General features: G+C 36.5%; 3 protein-coding genes across 8 annotated transcripts; 1 reads left to right on the top strand and 2 right to left on the bottom strand.

Moving 5' to 3' along the window:
- Window positions 1-480: 480 nt before the first annotated feature.
- On the bottom strand, window positions 481-6101 carry LOC132187276 (RAP release 2, galactose-binding-like domain protein, putative (DUF1997)). Of its 2 annotated transcripts, XM_088517169.1 has the most exons (6): window positions 5633-6101; window positions 5336-5526; window positions 5210-5255; window positions 2149-2231; window positions 1748-1864; window positions 481-770 (listed from the first exon to the last, which is right to left on the bottom strand). In XM_088517169.1, the coding sequence occupies exons 1-6, from the start codon at window positions 5862-5864 to the stop codon at window positions 699-701; spliced, it is 741 nt and encodes a 246-aa protein (XP_088373295.1). In that variant the 5' UTR covers window positions 5865-6101; the 3' UTR covers window positions 481-698. The 2 variants fall into 2 exon arrangements, with proteins under 2 accessions (XP_088373295.1, XP_088373294.1); XM_088517168.1 differs by having other exon boundaries at window positions 5336-5865.
- Window positions 6102-6186: 85 nt separating this feature from the next.
- Window positions 6187-6781, bottom strand: LOC132187275 (histone H2B.2). Its single transcript, XM_059601538.2, has one exon. The coding sequence runs from the start codon at window positions 6703-6705 to the stop codon at window positions 6289-6291; it is 417 nt and encodes a 138-aa protein (XP_059457521.1). The 5' UTR covers window positions 6706-6781; the 3' UTR covers window positions 6187-6288.
- A 70-nt stretch (window positions 6782-6851) lies between these two features.
- On the top strand, window positions 6852-13528 carry LOC148585071 (F-box/LRR-repeat protein At3g26922-like). Of its 5 annotated transcripts, none has more exons than XM_088517165.1 (5): window positions 6852-7481; window positions 7604-7683; window positions 7761-8657; window positions 8745-8888; window positions 10184-10647. In XM_088517165.1, the coding sequence occupies exons 2-5, from the start codon at window positions 7639-7641 to the stop codon at window positions 10493-10495; spliced, it is 1398 nt and encodes a 465-aa protein (XP_088373291.1). In that variant the 5' UTR covers window positions 6852-7481; window positions 7604-7638; the 3' UTR covers window positions 10496-10647. The 5 variants fall into 5 exon arrangements, with proteins under 5 accessions (XP_088373291.1, XP_088373292.1, XP_088373290.1 ...); XM_088517166.1 differs by lacking the exons at window positions 6852-7481; window positions 10184-10647 and adding exons at window positions 13081-13182; window positions 13289-13528 and having other exon boundaries at window positions 7496-7683; XM_088517164.1 differs by lacking the exon at window positions 6852-7481 and having other exon boundaries at window positions 7496-7683; window positions 7764-8657.
- The last annotated feature ends 438 nt before the right edge of the window (window positions 13529-13966 follow it).

The following is a 13966-nucleotide window of genomic DNA, read 5'->3' as shown; positions in this document are numbered from 1 at the left end:
ATAATGCTACAATTCAAACTCATTTATCACCTCAGCTTTACACCAATCTCATTAGCTTTGTATAAAATTAGTGTGACAAATGAGCATAAATAGTAGTATTACTCTTTTTCTTTTAAAGGGGAATAAGAATGTCTAATCAGTCTTTTGTTCTCTTCTCAAAAAACTCCTGTAAATAATTCAATTACACTTTTTCAAACAAAAAACCAAAAACACCCACCGAAACATATTACCAAACAAGTAGTTTATGGAAAAACATGGTTGAAATTAATGAATGACAAATCAAAATTTGCAGAATTTGATTTTTAAAACCAGTGATGATACCATAATAACTTGTTAAACGTAGATTTACTTATTTCCTTTTCAATCTGAATCCTCTCTTCTGTTTCAAGGTTCATGAAGATATAGATTAATGATAATCTCAGCATTCCCAGGACAACCTTAGAGAAGAGAACTAAGCCCGCAAAAATGTCACCAACAAGATGAAATATTAACAGAGTCAAGACCCCAGCATCAGAATTCCATTTTTGTCTAAATTGCAAAGTAGGTGGGCTTTGAGAGTCTACGGCTACAAGTTGGGAAAATCATTTCTTAAATAAAGTTTATAGAATGAATACAATGTAGGGAACAGTGAAACTGGTATACAATATAAACGAGTCATGAAGAAGCCAGTGCCGTGGCAAGTGCTATTATCCATAATCTCAAATCTCACCTGTCCCAAGAGCCTGCCTTGAAGTATCACCAGAAGCCCATGCTTGATAGTCCTTCACGAGCTGCACAACCAAGAATGAAACACAACACGTCGATCAAGACAAACATAAATGGCTCTTAGTACATGCTGGGATCAGAAAGAATCAAAATAGGTGGTCAACAAACAGACTTCAGATGGAAATAAAATTTTCCATATTTAATTCAAATTTGTAATGATTCATTGTGTTAATACTATTTTGTGTATGGGTTCTTGCTTAATCACATTATATATGTTGATTTACATATGAGCTCATAATTGCAGACATTGTGCTCAAACTAACAATTGGAAATACAAATAGAAGGTGAAATCCAAATGCTCAACACAATCAAGCTATTTGACACAATATATTCCAAACTAGAAGGTGAATTCCACTAGCAACTCCTGAGAGAGTATGTCTCCGCACAAGTTGTGGTAGTCTAGCTGGGAAACAAGACTTCCATGTTTATCCACAGTATATAAAGTAATATTAAAACTGCAGTAGTTAACATTCTCTCCTACAGATCGTGTCATAACTTCAATGATGCAACATAATTTGGAAAGAAGTAACTAGGTCCCAAGCATAAAAAGAAGTGAGAGAAAAGCATGAATCATGTAAGTACTTCAGCATCATTCAGCTTATCTATACTTTCAAGGTGAGAATGCTAAACCAAATAGGCTTAAGTTCTTAAAATGATACTAATAACTTTTTAGTACCATTTGATTGTTTTTCCCTAGGCATCTCATCCATTTGTTAAAAAAAAGCCAGGCCTGGGACCACTGAACTAGGTAGGCACAAGCAACAAAAAGTTTCCATACGGAAGCTTCTCTGTCACAACACAAACAAGAAGGTGTCATTGATGAAATTGTATACCTAAATGCTATCTATTTAACATATTTCAAATTGCAACATGCACTCAACGTGTGACTAAATTTAATCAGAATGAATTATGTGTGAAATTAGCAATTGCAACTTTCCTGTTTAATTTGGTAAAAAGAAAGCTAATAAAAATTTCAACAAACCTGTGCCATAAACCGGGGAAGCATAATCCTTAGTATTTGTTCAAGGACTTGTGCACCAGTTGATTCAATTGCTTGCACTGGAATTGCACTGAATGCAAAAGGAATCTCAATGCTAACCTGGATCCAGATGATAATCCCAAATACAATTTTTATATACTTACAAACACTTTAAAACGTTATGCTATGACTAGAAACAAGCACTACAACACTCTGGCCCGTTAAAGCTAGGTTTGTTCACTTGGGCAATCCAGAGCAAACAGAAGTAAACTTATTTAATAAATGACTTTTAATCATGCATTTAATAAGTTTGCTCAGGATTGCCTTATGTACCCTCTGTGTAGCTAAATGAACAAACCTAACCTTAATGAGCCAAGGTGTTACAATCACTTCAAAATTGTTACCTCAATGACAGTATCCGAGGTCAGTTGTTGCACCAATGAGTTGTTTTGGTTGCTCTCACATGATATGCGGTTCACCATAGAAGCTGCATTCCCATATCAAATCAATGTCAAAGCATTCCTGAAAAAAGCATAAACCAAATGACTCAACATGATAAAGGTTTTTCCAAGAGACTTTTTATTTCGATTTCTGCATCATACAGAAATAACTCAAATACATTTGGATGCATCCGAGTTTTGCTTGTCCAATTAACCCAATTGTCTTTGCAACCACGATATACAGTGACCACTGTGGAGAAGCCTGTCATTTTATAACCTAAAATTTTAATCATATAAACAGTGAAATGCCATTAAACTTATTCAGTAAAGTGACACAGTTGCCTCCATACCCATACGCATACCACATCTGCACTTCCATTAATGCAAAGTATCAAATCTATTCAGTCAAGTTACAGCAGTTACCACCATAACTATCCACATATGTGCTTCGCTGTCTCTCTCTCTGGACTATTCCATTGGTACTTATGAGATTATAAGTGATACCCTCAATAATGCCATTAGCAATATACTTGCCTGTTTAGTGATATTTACTACATTTTGGGAGTTTAGCATGCAACAATTAAAAAAAAAGGGATAAATGCACATACCCCACACAGACTAACACCTCTTTCTCACTCACCGTTTCGAACTACCAACTAACGCATTCAACCCCCTCCAACTACCATTTCTATGCAAAAAGTCTTGTCCGTTAGTAGAGGATGTTAAATCCAACCGAAAAACTAGCACATGACATGCACATTTTAATTTTAACGTGAAATGACAAAAATACCTTGAGTTTAGAAGTAAATTTACTTAGATACCCTCAAAACTTTAAAAAAAAAATGTAAATGAATATATATATTTTTTTTTTAAAAAAAAGGTGGCAACCACCCCAAAAGATGCTCCACCCCTAATGTGGTGGCTGGGAGTGGCAGAAGCACCCCCAAACATGCTTGAGCCACCCCCATGTGGCACGGGGGTGGTCAAAACCACCCCTAAAACCACTTAGGGATGGATCAGCCACCCCAAAGATTTGGGGTGCCTGAACCACCCCCAAACACACTTTGGGGCAGCAACCCCCACGTGATTCAAGGGTGCCACCCATAAAAATCTAGGGTAGCTCTGCCAGCCCCAAGGGTGGTTCGACTACCACCTCTCTTTTTTAAAGAATTTGTTTTTGTTTTTATTTTTTCCTTGAAGGTTGTTTTCATCATTTCAAGTAAAAATGAAAACATGCATGTCACAAGCTCATTTTTTCATGGGTTCAACATACTCTACTAACCAAGGGGGTTTTTTGCATAAAAATGGTAGTTGGAGGGGGTTAAATGCAACACTTAGTAATTCGAAGAGGTAAGTGAGAACACATGCTCTATTATGGAAGACTAGAAGTGCCTTACGAACATAGGGCATGCTAAGGGTGTATAAGCGATTGCGGTTATTTCTTCTTAACCGCAACTACCCCACTAAGGCCGATTAACCGCTAATCGGTGGTTATGAAAAGACCAAACCGCAGCCGCTAACCACCTGTCAAGTAATGAGCCCTTTGGGCCTCTTTTAGTTTTTTTTTGGCTTTCTTTAAGCCTCTTTGTAGGGCCCATTTTAGGCTGTTTTGGATCTATTTTAGTGTTTTTATGAGTAGCTCTAATTCAAGCAACATTAAGGTAGACTTTGAACACAGTTTCTTTGATCACCAAACCACAATTAGAGATCAGTAGATCTGAGAAAGAGACGCACACAGATATTGGAGGAAGTCTTATAAAAGAAATATAGAAGTGAAAAAAAAACAATTAGAAAAAGCTGTAGGAGGAGAAACCTGGGCTTGGGAATTGTTGGCATAACTAGCTTCTCCTTTGCCTCCTTTCATGCTGAGCATCCTCTCAAGCTTCATGTTTGAAACCACAACATTGTCTCCTTTTGGAGCCATATATGTTGCTGTCTATGTGATAGAAATCTGAACCTTTATGGCTGTGGGGTTGAAAAGGAGGCTAGCAGGAGTGGAATATATAGAGCTCACTACCTAGAGAGAGAGGAATAAGGAAGGTTGTGTATGTACTCTGGTTAGGATACTTGAGTTAGCTATTATCTAATTTATAGTAATTGCATGGTTTGTACATGTTATCTACTAGTTGGTAGTATTCGAGGAGAAACTGATTCAATTGTCTTTTACGACATAATATATAACATTAATTTTTAATTATATTTAATATATATAATATTATGTGTGAAATTTAAGGGTAAGCGATTAGCGGTTATTAACTACATCGGCCTACCCCTAAAACCATTAACCGCAACCACCCTATGCGGTTATAGGGTTTAAATCTTCATTTACTTGTTAAAAAAAAAAAATAACTACCCTGCTTGTACACCCACAAAGCATGCTATTAATGGTAACATGGACTTTTCAACTTTGCACGCCATTAGGTTTTATATATATATATACACAATAAGTTTTTGTAATGTGGCATCAATGTTTCATTGCTTATATTAACTGCAGTCTTATTGCTAATTGGCTTCCTACTTCAATTAAATCTCTAGCCCACCCCGTTTTTTCCTATACCCCCTTACCTCTAGCTTTTCTAATCAGCCCTAGTAGGTTAGTATTAGAATCCATGCCACGTAAAATGTACGAAGTTATAATTTGTTTGCAATGAATAAGCAGCTTGTAAGCCAACAAGACCAATTATGAATTACCCTCAAGAACGGTTACCCTCTCTAAGGCCCATGTCTGCTGTACCCCAATCGATGATTAAATTTCTCCAGCTATGATCATTGGACAAAGATTTTTCCAGCTATGATTATGTCTATGTTGCTTTTTTTTGTTTTTTTTTTTGGATAATTGAGAAACTTTATAAAACAAGACAGAACACATTAATGTCTATGTTGTTTTTTACTAAAACTGTGACCTAGAAACTATCATCGACAACCAAGAACTCATTAAGATAATTTGACAATCAAAATTCATTGCAACCAAAGGGCACGGTTCTACAATAAACATTATGTCATAAACCAAATACTTATGACTTACCGTCAAATTTGTCATTCTGTGCAGCAACCATCGGTGAACCCTCTAGCTGCACCACCAAATCCATCGTCAGAACAAAAAGGGTAGATTCAACCCAAAAGCAAGCCAGCAAAAAGAAAGTACACACACCTTGCAAGACAAGAGCCTAATGCAACACCCATTGGGCTGCTCTTCCACTCTGACAAGCAAAACAGGGCAAACCTCGAACGCAAAGAACTTAATCCTATACACATAACACCTAAACGTGTTCTCATCCACCCTCTCAATCCGCTCCGCATCCAACACCGAGTACTGGCTCGCGGGCAAGCTCATATACTCCACTGTAAAATCATCAACAACAATAATAAAACACCACATGAAAGTTCCAAAACCCTCGACATTTTCAAATTTAAACTCAGAAATCACAAAATCCCATCCCAACATTACGTAGAGGACGTTGAAGCTGTCGAACCGAGACGGACTCCTTACGCCGAGCAATGAACCGGGCTTTCTGCGTTGAATCTGCCGAGATGCGCAGCGAGCGTCTCGGAGACTCGGCCGAGTAAGATGAACCCAACTGAGCACCATGTCTAAGGCGCAGAGATTTTCTAGAACCTGCGCTTGGACATGAAAACGGAATCAATCCAATGCTGCACGAACTAGAAGCGCCTATTGCCATCAAACCCACAAATTGAAGTTTCCCAAAAATCTATTTTTATTTCTTATCTGGAACACATTGAAGACTAGCCAGTAGATGTGCTCGGTGTGATTCAGCAAGAAAGAGTGGTCTGCGCCTGGCTACGCCAGTACTGGGCTCGGGAAGCGCACGCGATAGTCACGTGATTGTCCTAAAGGTGATTCATAATATGGGCCCCCTTTGTTTAGCTTGCTGACAGGTGTTGGGATTTACGCGGGCGTAGTTTAGAATATCGCATAGGGCTTAATCTAAAGTGCACCGGTGGCGCACAATCTTAATTGATTCAGTAGAAAAATTCGAGGCAGAAATTTCAAATTTCGTTCATTAGTACGCCAAAAAGAACCCTTTACAAACACCACGTCAATCTCAAAAAGTACCAAAATAACCCCCCTGGACACTGAAAACCCTAAGAGCTAGTGAACTTGGTGACCGCCTTGGTGCCCTCGGACACGGCGTGCTTGGCAAGCTCCCCTGGCAAGACGAGGCGCACCGCCGTCTGAATCTCGCGCGAGGTGATAGTCGGCTTCTTGTTGTAGCGGGCGAGCCTGGCGGCCTCCTGGGCAAGCTTCTCGAAGATGTCGTTGATGAAGCTGTTCATGATCCCCATGGCCTTGCTGGAGATCCCGATGTCCGGGTGCACCTGCTTCAGCACCTTGAAGATGTAGATCTTGTACGTTTCCACGCTTTTCTTCGTCCGCTTCTTCTTCTTGTCTGCTGCACCTTCCTTCGGCAGCTTCTTCTCCGCCCTGGGCTTCTTCTCAGCCGCCGGAGCCTTCTCCGCCGGCTTCTTCTCCGCTGGCTTCTTCTCTCCCTTAGGCGCCATTTCAAATTCTAGAAATTTTAGAGATTGAGAGAAAGAGAGGGCTTGATTTGTTTCAAATTTTGTAAACTCTGAAGCTCGCAACCGATGAGTGATAGTCTAGGCTGAGAGGTTTGTTTATATAGAGGTGAGCCGAGAACGCTGATTGGTTAGTTTTGAAAGACGGGGATCGATGACGTGGAGGTTGGTTTATTGGGAACGAAAATCAACGGTGGAGATTGCGAAAAGGAGGGATTTTCGAAAATTTAGAGCCTTTAGGCGCGTTCAAAGGTTGGGCACTAGAGGCCAAAGCCCAAAGGCCGAAGAATTTGTTTTAGCTGTACGGTGGGCTCTTGGCCCACTCAATTCTACTTGCTTCAATTTCAGTTATTTTCCTAATAGAATATTGAATCCGAACCAAACGAGGAAATAATCCAACATAAATTCACCGTGAACCCACAAGCTTGGAGGATCACCGCCTTGAAACCCTTCATCGCCCCACGTCTGAGTATTCGGATCCTTAAGGCTTAAAGTTTCCATACCGGGCCGAAATAGAGAATTTCATTCCGTCCGTCCGTCCTCCTGCTTGCTTTCGTGCTGTCGCTCTGTTTCTCAATCTTCTGTTAAGAGCGATTCTTAAAGTCGTCAAATTCACGCTGTCTCTCTCTTTGAGAGAGCCGGTCCGGTCCGTCCCTCTTCTATTTCCCTGACTAAAAATCGAGTCTTTAATTTATTATACTATACATCAATCCTTTTTGGTGTAATCAAATAACTGGTGAGGCAACGGAGCCAAATTGCCAGTAAGTTTCTGTTTTTGCATCATATTATTATTATTATTTTTATTTTTTTTGCATGATAATTTTATTTTGTACCTTCTGATTTATGCTTGCTACGGCATACTTGTCATATGGATTCCACCTAGCACGAGATCAAAGTCATCCCCTGGAGATTGGATTTATGGAGAAAAGGGTTCGACATACCGCTGATTGTTCAGAAAACAAGGTGAGCCCCATTATTATTAATCTCTTTGATTTACTTTATTTGAATTTGAATTGTGTTTTTGATCAAATTCTTACCAGCAGGATTGTATTAGTGAGCTGCCGGATGAAATTATCGTTTGTATACTCTCACGCCTGACGCTAAGAGAAGCGGTGGTTACTAGTGTCCTTTCAAGAAGATGGAAGTATTTGTGGGCATTTATTACTACGCTCGACTTTTATCCTAGAATAACATCAGACTACATAAGACCATATAAACGTGGGGCAACTGAAGAACAATATTTAGATTATTTGATTGAAATCGAAAGGCCCAGGTACGTCAACTGGGTGAATCGTGTTTTGGGACAGTATAGAGGCCCAACTATAGATGAATTCCGGGTTTGGATTGATTTGGATAAAAGTTATGCGGGAGATATTAATAGGTGGATTAAGTTTGCAATGCAAAAGCGAGTACAAAGGCTTCAGATGCACTTTTGTGGATTTTCACCGTCCAATGCTTGGAATTTTGAACGTTATACTTTTCCAGATCAACTGCTTTTCCGTTGTCAAACTAGAGGGCCTTCTCAGACGCAATTATGTTGGGATGCATTTGTTGGCTTCAAGTCCCTCAGAGATCTCGATTTGAAGCAAGTTAACGTTTCTTGGGAAGTTCTTGAGTACTTTTTGGCAAATTGTCCAAATCTTGAAAGATTAGTTGTGCATCGATCAGAAAATTTGGAAAAATTAAGAGTTGTTGGCTCATCCCTCCCTTTGAAACACTTAGAGGTATACATGTGCTTGCGCTTAAAATACATCAAGATCTGTGACACAAACCTTGTTTCATTTAAGTATGAGGGACCAAGGAGAAGATTGCTTGTTAATAATGCTCCACTGCTTGTTGATGTATGTATTTCACTGCACTCTAATTCCACGCTTCGCCAGCTTTCATCATGTTTTTCTCAGCTACAGATTCTCACATTGATCCCAAGCGTTGTGCTGGTTAGTGTGTACAATGATGATGTGTTTGTTCTTTCTTTCCATTTATTATGCTGTCATGCAATTTACCCTCGTTTCTGGTTTTTTCAGGATAATATAAAGCCTCGATTCTTTACCGGATTGAAGAATCTTAAGAAATTGGTACTAGAAATCAGACAAATGGATGATGAAAGTCTCCTTCTTTACACTCCCTTGATAGAGACATGCTCTTACTTGCAAATATTTGTGTTGAAGGTGCGTGTGTATATATATATATATATCTCATGCATGCATCCCATTTTCTTGTAAATAATATTTTTTTTATAATTACTTCCTTACCAAGAATACTTGTGACGCAACTATGTCGTCAACAATGTATCTATATTGATTCTTAGTTTTTGCCACATATTCCCTTTCTTAGTAGGAGCTTGTGTGGCACATGTCCTCGGTTATTACTTAGAGAGAAAAGATTATCTTTCTAGGCTTGTCCCATTGAAATTCCTTGTATTGGAACAACTTTTCTTGAACAGAGAACGCTACTTGTTATGTGCGTGTGTTTTGATCATGTATGCATGGCACTTGCACAATTCCCATTAACCATTCCCTTGACTGTTACAGTTTATGCTTGTTTCAAAGTCTTAACAGGCCAATGGACAAGCTTCTTTAGGATTTGTTTGCATGTAACACTGACCTTTGCACAAAAGTCATGGTTTATGTTAGTAGACATGGTTTTAGAATAATGTATTGTTGAAAGATCATAGATTGTTCTGTTGTGATCATTGATGGTTCTATGTTTCCTATATTCAATTCCAAAGTTTACTCTTTTGTTTTAATTTGGAATGCTCCCTCGTAAGTCGTACCTGCAGTTTGAGTCTTTATATGGATCAAATATGGGATGATTCATGATTAAGCTTGTGTTTTACCGCTTATAGATGTACATATTATGTAATGGTAGATTTGAAGTGTTTACTGCAAAATTTGTTTCTTAATTGGAAATGAGAATGGGATGATGTTTCAGTTGGTTTGTTATATATACTTCATCCGTTCCTCTTTAAAATAGTTTCAGATGGGAAAAAAAAGGTCTTCTTGATATTTGTCCTATAGTTGTGCCTATGAAATTGGTTGAACAATATGTCACAACGTTGACTTACTAGTGCGGCAAGTCTATCTTCTTTTGGGATTTGAATGAACTTCTTCATTTTAGGCTTGTTGGGGAAAAAAATGATGCGCCTGTAATGGAGGAAATGAAGCTGTTGTTGCAGTTACTAGCACAGAAGTGATAGTAAGTGATTGGATTTAGAGAACTAATATGGGAACAGAGGCTAATGATTTTGGGTATAATGCAATTCCAGTGGATGGCCCATTATGGAGATTATAGGGAGAGATGAGTTGTTAATTTGGTTGGTTAAAAGAGTTACTATTGGTTATTTGGGGAAGCATTTCGGGTCTTTCTTTTGTAGCATAATGTGCACTTGTTTAATATTCTTGTGTTTAGCAAACATAGCCTTTTTCTTATATATATATATATATATATTTTTTTTTTTTTGCAGTTAATATGGACTGCCTGTGTCGAGAGGGAGGGAAGGGTAATAGAAGCTGTCAAATGCCCACATAATTACCTCAAAGTGGTGGAAATATGTGGATATTATGGCGGTGACAGTGATTTTGAGCTTGCCATGTACTTGATTGAGAATGCTACGAAACTTGAAAAACTCATAATTGATCCTCGATACCAATCTGGGTCGAGTGGAGTAGTAAGAATTGTTGATACTAGGGAAGGACAAGAAAAGATTGCAAGGCATTATGCCAAGCGGCAGCTTGAGGGTAAAGTACCTTCAAGAATCAAATTGGAAATCCTTTAATCTTAATTGGTTAGTGGTGTGAATGCTCTTTGCATTTAAGATGCGAACTATGTATTGATTCTCCCCCTCAAAACCTAACTTCTACCTCCAAACTTTGTGTTTTATCTTTCGGTTATCATATATAAATATAAAAGTCGAATTACTCGCCTTAATATTGCGACATGTGACTTGAACCTTTTTTATTTTAATGCTAAATCGGTTTAATTTGTGAACGGCTTTTTACTTAAAAAATCGGTCATTAAATTAGCGCAATTAATGGTTTGAAGAGTTTTCCATATATAAATTATTCAATAAATTAAGTAGCATTAATGTTAAAATCAAATAAGGAAACAAATAATACAAATCAAATTATTATGTGTTATCATGTTTAATCACTTTAATATGCATATAAGATAATATTATATGTTATAGTTGAATTAGATGAACTAAATGATAGGATGTAGAAACAAAATAGAAAAAAATTTCATTGCATTATTAATAAAAATTAAAAAAAAAAAAAACCAGTTTTTTAAGAGGCATAAAGATTATTAATCAAAAATTTCATTGCATTATTTTTGGTTGTTTAAATATATAATTGTATAGATTGTCGGATTTTTACTCTAACATAATGATTAGGTATTTATTTTTTATTTCATTAGCAAAAATAATCTATATATATATATATATATATTTATGATTAGCATCTTATGAGCAATTTTATATTCAATGTCCAAACCAAAGTGTAAAATCACAACGGTTATCTTAGGGCACATTTTTGCTTAGTGTCTATTAATTTATAAAATCGTTAATTGTTTGATATAACATGCTTCTTACTTGATATTTGCTCGAGGCCTATTCGCCTATGAGATTTTTTTTTTTTTTTTTTTTTTTTTTTAAGTACTTTTTATGCTTTTGAAAGCAAAAGAAAGGCAAAATTTTATTTGATTATTATACAAAAAATGAACTTCAAAACACCTAAGAGTAATTAAGATTGAATATAATGTGGGATGATTATTGGATTGCATTGTTGACCGAAATATTTTTTATTATTTTGCTATTTACTTTTTTTAAGGCTCACAATTATATGGGTTTTATAATTTGTATGAAATATAATAGGTATAACACTAATAATATTAATGATTCTTACTAACTTTCTATTAATGCTTTGATAATCACAATCCAAAGTTTTCTTTTTGGTTTTTTTTTTTTTTCTTTTTCTTCTTCTTTATATTTTTCATTTTAAACTATACATATGGGAACAAAGATTTTAACATGTTTTAATTTATATGGATTAAGCTAATTAAAGTTAAAAGGCTTGCGATAGTAAAATTTTATGCGACTTACATATTTATGCAAAGTTTTGTATATATATGATTGTGTCATTGAGTAATATAATTTTTATTGAATTAGGCCGTTGGTGGGGCTACAAACATTCATTGGTATTGATTGACCCACGTAATCTACCTTTGCTTATATTGGTTTTCAATTTTTGGACTATCATTAGCGTAGATATTTCTCTACTCTTTTTTCTGTTTGGTGGGTGAGATGAGATGAAAATAAATAGTGGAAGGAACTAAAAAGGGAATTCTGACCAGTTGGAGGCAAGATGTTCTTGACAAATTAACTTAAGTAACTTAAGTTATCTTTAAAGATAACTTAAGTAAATTTTTTATTTTTTTTCCTGGTAGTTTCAAACTGAAGAAGGTGATGATCATATTGAGCCAAGAACAAAGGTGATCGAGACTTATTGTTCCAAATAGCTCATGTGGTGGCATAATTGGGAAAGGGGGTTCCGTTCCACCATAAAGTAGGAAAACTGCTCCCTTTATTTTTTTTAATCATAAAACATGCTTATTCAGAAATTATAAGCAGTTATTTATTGGTAATGACAATAAAAAACTGTGTGATTGAAATGTTTCTTTTGTCTTTTCCCCTTTTTCAGAATATTAAAACAAACTTTGTGCTTGTTTATGTAGAATATCTTCATAATACTCATTTGAATGGGTGTAATTTTAGAAGCAAAGAAGATAAACATTATGTGTAAGACATCATAATGTTTTTGAAAATGAGAGATACTTCTCCCTGATTCGAGCAGCTTCCGCCTCCCTCCTTTCTAGTACGCATGTAGACAAAAATGCAACGTATTAATTTGTAACAAATAAGAACAAGATTAAGCTTTGTAATGAATTTCGCCTATCTCTCAGCCAATCACATAATGGAAATTAAAGATGAAAAATTCTGGCACTTCATCTCTTAGGCAAGAACAAATAACATAAATTCCCAAAAGGCTGCCTTCCATCAAATAATAACCATCATTCCTAGACTGAAAAAGCAAAGCCCACTACTTCGACTGTCACAAATTAACCAGCAGGATAATAGCATCTATGGGAAACTAGAGTTCTCCAATCTTATGGGCCTCAAGTAAGTTTTTTTTTTTTTTTTTTAATTGTGGTATATATATATATATATATATATATATATATATATCGGGGTTTGCCATTTAAGCCACCAGTACTGGGGTTAAAAGTAAGGAATATTTAGTTCCATGCTCTCATGATTTATCCATATTGTCTTTGTTCCAGGCTTATGGCTGAGTTATTTTATAGGTACATGGTTTGCATCAGTGCTCTTTTATTGCTATGCTATTTCCACCTGGGTCAAGTGCTTAATTGGTAACGAAAGCTTGGCTCTTCTTTGTCTCTGACCAGGTCTAGTTACCTCTATCGACTGATTGTTTGTTTCCGCATAAAATATTTGTTAAGAAATTTTTTTTTAGTGTGCCGCGGCAGCAAGAATAATTCAATTTTGGTGCAGATTGTAGCATACTTAATGGTCACGTCTGGGGCTGCAGTGTTGGAGATACTCTACTTGGCTTACAATGGTGACAGGGAAGTCTCATGGAGTGAAGCCTGTAGTTACTATGGAAGGTTTTGTAGTGGAATGAAGCTAGCCTTGGCTCTTTGCTGCTTCATTGTTCTTGCTGTAATCTCAGCTTTTATGACTTTTTAGCATGTTTGAGCCTCCTTCCCTTCCCCTTCTTATAAAGAGGTGGAAGAACTCAAACAGTTGGGCTCAAATGGATAATAAGATATGTGTGCTTTTTAATGAAATAATAAGTGATATATAGGAAGCCAAACTGAAGTTCCGGATATCTTTATAATCTAAATAATTTATTTTTTCAATGTGGGACTAAATTTTCTACATAAAAAGCATGGAGCTCAGGAGCACTCCACCAAAAATGCTACTGAAACAAAGAAATGGGAAATCAATTCGTTTGCTTACAAAGTAACTTTGTGAGTTTCAAAGTGCATTAATGTCCGCATTATCACATTATGTGTTGATTTACATATGAGCTCATAATTGCAGACATTGTGCTCAAACTAACAATTGGAAATACAAATAGAAGGTGAAATCCAAATGCTCAACACAATCAAGCTATTTGACACAATATATTCCAAACTAGATGGTGAATTCCACTAGCAACTCCCGAGA

Source organism: Corylus avellana, chromosome 6 (assembly GCF_965113065.1).
Source record: "Corylus avellana chromosome 6, dhCorAvel1.hap1.2, whole genome shotgun sequence".
NCBI classification, from domain to species: domain Eukaryota; kingdom Viridiplantae; phylum Streptophyta; class Magnoliopsida; order Fagales; family Betulaceae; genus Corylus; species Corylus avellana.
The sequence above is the reverse complement of the archived record's forward strand: the minus strand, read 5'-3'. Positions and strand labels throughout refer to the sequence as shown.